Source organism: Priapulus caudatus, unplaced genomic scaffold (assembly GCF_000485595.1).
Source record: "Priapulus caudatus unplaced genomic scaffold, Priapulus_caudatus-5.0.1 Scaffold75, whole genome shotgun sequence".
NCBI classification, from domain to species: Eukaryota; Metazoa; Priapulida; class Priapulimorpha; order Priapulimorphida; family Priapulidae; genus Priapulus; species Priapulus caudatus.
Genome location: NW_014577136.1, coordinates 679574 through 685112, shown reverse-complemented (window position 1 = coordinate 685112; position 5539 = coordinate 679574). Strand labels below are relative to the sequence as shown.

The following is a 5539-nucleotide window of genomic DNA, read 5'->3' as shown; positions in this document are numbered from 1 at the left end:
AAGAAAGAGAGGGACAGAAAGAGAGAGCAGGACAGAAAGAGAGAGTTTTTGATTTTTTGATTTGATTTATTTATTTCGATAATTAACAAAGCATAAATTACATCGATAACAGCATAAATAAAACAAAATGCAGCTAGAAAATTATCGAGGATGAAAACACAAAAAGCGTGGCTAACACACTTATTTCCATTGTGGTCCAACATAACATTGAGAGAGAGAGAGAGAGAAAGAGAAAGAGAAAAAGAGAGAGAGAGAGAGAGAAAGAGAAAGAGAAAGAGAGAGAAAGAGAGAGAGAGAGAGAAAGAGAGAAAGAGAGAGAGAGAGCGAGAGAGAGAGAGAGCGAGAGAGTGCGAGAGCGAGAGAGAGGGAGAGAGAGAGAGAGAGAGAGAGCAGCAAGAGTGAAAACAAACGAGCCGCAACGACAGAACAGCCTCTGCATTGTCATCACAACAACAACAACAACAACAACAACAACAACAACAACAACAACACCAGTCCGGCGTCGTGCCGCACACCAACCTGTTCTGCTAGCATCTATGACAAATACGACATACGCATACACGCTCTCCTATGACACTATTTGTCATAGGAAGATTCTTCCTATGACAAATCAACATGTTCTGCTAGCATCTATGACAAATACGACATACGCATACACGCTCTCCTATGACACTATTTGTCATAGGAAGATTCTTCCTATGACAAATATTGTTGTATGTGTTGTACGCATTATATAGGAGTTTAGGCGCGCTATTATGAACGCAAGCAGTGAATTTCAGCTGTAAAGCGAAACGAAGTTGACTCGCCAATATTTGTCGTAGGAAGAATCTTCCTATGGCAAATAGTGTGATAGGAGCGCGTATATATGCGTATGTCGTATTTGTCATAGATGCAAGCAGAACATGTTGGCACACCACCCTGTTCTGCTTGCATCACTCACCTATCCGCACGAAGATGGTAAAGTCTGGGGCCACGCCCCACACGTAGCCGTCTCCGCTGCTGATCCATGCCAGACTGCCGGGGACATGCACCCAGCTCGTACCCGAACCTAGCTGACCGTAATTGTTCGTGTCCAGCCGATAGAAGATCGCGTTCGTCGGCGACACGCCCCACACGCCTGCGCAACGTCGGCAACAAAAAGAAGCCGCTACGTTAGTCGTCGTATAATAAATAAAAATAATAAATAGTAAATCATCATCATCATCATCATCATCATCCGGACGCTCCCGAAATCGTGGTGAGTGCACGCCATTGGACCCCGTCTTTCATCAACGTCTGTATTTCAGTAAATAATAAAAGAAAATAATTAATATTATAATAACTATTTTTACCGCGGTAGAAATAATTCAACCACGGTAAGATCATTGGCATTGATTGTGTGAAAGAGGGTATAATTTAACCGTGGTTGGATTTTTCCTACCGCGAGCTAATTATTTCTGAGTACGATGGCCAACGATAGTGGTAACTGGTAAGCATAAAGGTTTGATGCTCCACGTACTACCACCATAGGAAAACATCTTAAGTTAACACCCTATGTTAACACCCTAGGTTAACACCGTAGGTTAACACCGTAGGTTAACACCGTAGGTTAACACCCTAAGTTAACACCCTAAGTTAACACCCTAGGTTAACACCCTAGGTTAACACCCTAGGTTAACACCCTAGGTTAACACCTTAGGATAACACCATGGGATCCACCGATATCTGACGTATACAGATGTCGATGGTCGTATGGTCGTCTCCTCTGGTCAGGATGTATGGTAGGTCTACGCTCAGCAGAAGCGGGATCCGACTACTTGCTGGACATTCGCATCGTTTAGCTGGCAAAATTTCCGAGTGGAGACCGGGCCTTGAATCTGTCGTTATTTAGCATGTATACAGTGAATCTTGTATATGCGACGAAACTATTTTTAATTAATTTCTGTTCGGTGCTTATTTAGGCATGCTGCCTATGGACGCCCTCTACTGTTGTATAGAACACGTTAACGTGAAGCCACTAACATGGCGGCTGCTCACCTGCGCCACCTGTCGAGACGACTTTCAACTGTCCTTCGACCCTTTCCCAGCCGGTTCCAAACAGGTTGCTATGGCCGCATGTGCTGACGATGCCGGTGCGTCTGAATATCTCGTTGCTAGGCGAAACGCCCCACACCTGCGGACATTGCATCACAAATTACGCACGTTCCGCTCAGTGAGAAAGAGAGAGAGAGAAAGAGAGAGAGAGAGAGAGGGGGGGAGAGCGAGAGAGGGAGAGAGAGCGAGAGAGAAAGAGAGCGAGAGAGAAAGAGAGCGAGAGAAAGAGCGAGAGAGAGCGAGAGAGGGAGAAAGAGAAAGAGAAAGAGAAAGAGGGAGAGGAGAGAGACAGAGAGCGAGAGAAGAAAGAGAAGGGAGTGGGAGAGAGAGAATAGCAGAGAGAAGCAGAGAGAGAAGGGGAGAGGGGAGGTAGAGATAAGAGAGAGGAAGAGAGAGAAAAGAGAGAGAGGAGCGAGAGAGGAGAGAGAATATCTCTCGATCGGTAGGGATCGAGAGAGGAGAGCGTGATGAGGAGAGTGGAGATGAGTTAAGAGAGAGATGAAAGAAGACCGGAGAAGGAGGAGAAAAAGGGGAGAAGAGAGAGAAGAGAGAGAGAGAAGGCGTGAGAGAGAGGGGGAGAGGAGAGAGAGAGAGAGAGAGAGAGAGAGAGAGAACACATTGATCAAATGCGTGTCTCTGTCATTCGCTCCTCTTTAGCTGCGTGATCATTCATAGTAATCGGATGATTATAGAACGTTCTCTCGCGCCGTTTGCCCGCTCTATGACCCCGCGAACTGACGGACACGCAATCACGCCGCTGCGGAAACCCCGACCGCTGCAGACGCCATAGCAAGACAATTAATCCTGACTTCATACTCGCTCGCAGAAAATGAAGAAAATTTAGATGCTGTTTATAGAGAGACTACTCGCTCAAGCTGGAATTTGGGGGAAGTTGACTTCAGTTGGGGACATTGGCTTCAGTTGGGGGAAGTTGGCTTAGTTGAGGAAAAGTTGGCTTCAGTTGGGGAAAAGTTGCCTTCAGTTGGGAGCAAGTTGGCTTCAATTGGACGTTTACGAGGTAAACCAAACAATTAAATAATAATCAATAAATAAACTTGTATTCGTCGGCTTTCCGTCGGACCTCGTTCGTCTCGCTGTTTACGCTGATCTGCTGTAGCTGCCGCCCAGCGTTCGTCCAGCCCGTGCCCGTCGGAGCATCCCTCGTGATTCCGATACGGATGAAGGTGTTAAAGCCGGAGTTGACGCCCCACACGACACCTTTGCCGACGGATAGTTGAATCAGCCTGCCGCCAACGAGGAGCCACGACACTCCATCGACGTCGGCCGGGCCCTGGGTGTAGCTCCGTACATAGATGTTACCGTTACTACGGCGAACAAAAATCACTAAATTAAAAAATGAATTATTAAATTCTTTTAAAATTAAATTAAAATGATTGAATTGTAAAAGCGACTACGTTGTTGCAATTCAGACGAATAATTCCTATACACGCAACTCCGCGAGAAAAACGACGGGCTTCTTCGTGATGACAACAACACAACAACAACAACAACAACAACAACAACAACAACAACAACAACAACAACAAGCGACAACAAAATAACAATAAAGGGCATCGATAACAATTATAGCATTTCGTTAAAATGCGTTAAAAAAATTCGGCGAAGATCGGTTAGTTTCGCCAATACTGAGCGCGCCATACTGATTCCTGAATGAAACACGCTACTTCCGCTTGTTACCGTACCTGCCGATAACCCAGACGCCAGCGGCACCAACGTCTACGTGAATAGCGGTCAGAGGGATGTTTCTCCAATTGGTTCCCAAATGTGGCAGGTTCCCCGTGACTGGATGCCCGTGAACTGAATGAAGGGCAAAACGTTGACGACGACGATGACGATAAAAAAATTAAAGATGCAAAGAGCAAAATAAAAATTTAAGCCTTGCGACATAAAACAAAATAGCAACGATTGACCAGGATTTGACGCAATTCTTACTTGGCGATACGACTCCGTGGCGCCGGTAGATGACGCCACCTGAATTCACACCCCAGACGTGATTCGTCGTAGGGTTGACGGAGATGTGAGCTAACTGGCCAGGTATACGGTTCCACCCCACGCCCGTCGGATTCGATACCGTTATGCCTAATGGAGTAAAACAAAACAGTAATGGACAGAGCAAGACAGTAATGGACAGAACAAAGACAGTAGTGGGCAGAGCAAAACAGTAATGGACAGAGCAAGACAGAAGTGGACAGAGCAAGACAGAAGTGGACAGAGCAAGACAGTATCCGACTCAAACCGGCCCGAGCCAAATTTGGCCCGAGCCAAATCTAGCCCATTTGGCTCGAGCCAAACCATAACCGTGTGAACGCTACTTATGTGTAGGTTGGGTGCGCCCCTTCCATATCACCGAGTAGATTATTTGCAATTAACTTATTATCACTCGCCAAGTGTGGTCGATTATTCACTTTCTTTTATAATGCAATTTTCATTATCATCATATGTATGGAAGTAATACGTATATGGAATCGTGGCAATTGATATGCCGCCATCGAGTATGTAAATACACTTCTTTATTCAATTTATTATGAAAATATTAAATATATATATGTATATATTAAACAGCAAACATTTTTATTGTTAATTACTGTTTATTAATCAAATCTTTCATGACGCAATATATATATATTATCATGATATTTATGGAAGGAATACGTATATAGGATTGTGGCAATTGACATGCCGCCTATCGTTCACGTTCAAACAGTGCGACAGCATGAGCACTAGGTAAATACATTCAATAAAATACGAAAATATTAAATATATATGTATACATTAAACACCCAAACATATTATTAACTTTTATATTATTATTACGATACAGAATGCGGTCATGCACGCACGCACGCACGCACGCACGCACGGTGCGTGTCTGTTTCTGGTGGTACATCCCTGGTACATGCATTGTGTTTGCGTCCGCGTCTGCGTTATACGTTATAAACGCACGTGCACCTCGCACTACCTATTCTACCTATTAGCTATTACACCTAGCTCTAGCTATTCCGTGTCGTCATCACGTACCGAGCACACGCTACGTGCGTCATGCTACTAGCACAAACTGCTACAAGTGTCCAACACAGGCGGAGTCAAATCGTAGGTGAGTCCTCCGACCCTGCGGTATATGGCTCCAGCTCTGTTTACGCCCCAGACGACGTGTCCCTTGCTGCTCGCACTGATGCTCAATAGGGATCCGGTTATTCTACGCCATTCTGTGCCGGTAGGTGACGCAAGCGTGATACCTACAATATACAAAAAATTGCAGGTGATATTTTGCAGAAATGTAGAGGCTAAGAGAGAGAGCGAGAGCGAGAGAGAGAGAAAAAGCGAGAGAGGGAGAGAGAGAGAGAGAGAGAGAGAGAGAGAGAGAGAGAGAGAGAGAGAGAGAGAGAGATGAGAGAGGGAAAGGGAGAGTGAGAGAAAGAGTGATAGTTGGTTAGTTAGTTAGTTA

At 45.1% G+C, this 5539-nt stretch overlaps 1 protein-coding gene across 1 annotated transcript in view; it reads right to left on the bottom strand.

Annotated features, from left to right (window-relative positions):
- The window catches only part of LOC106821478 (tectonin beta-propeller repeat-containing protein-like), a 20694-nt gene that overhangs the window by 1735 nt on the left and 13420 nt on the right, over positions 1-5539 (bottom strand). Inside the window, exons 8-12 of the mRNA XM_014826303.1 lie at positions 4027-4173; positions 3777-3891; positions 3155-3398; positions 2017-2152; positions 939-1117 (exon numbers count right to left, since the gene is read on the bottom strand). Coding sequence (XP_014681789.1) covers positions 939-1117; positions 2017-2152; positions 3155-3398; positions 3777-3891; positions 4027-4173 — 821 coding nt within the window. The remainder of the gene's footprint in view (positions 1-938; positions 1118-2016; positions 2153-3154; positions 3399-3776; positions 3892-4026; positions 4174-5539) is intronic.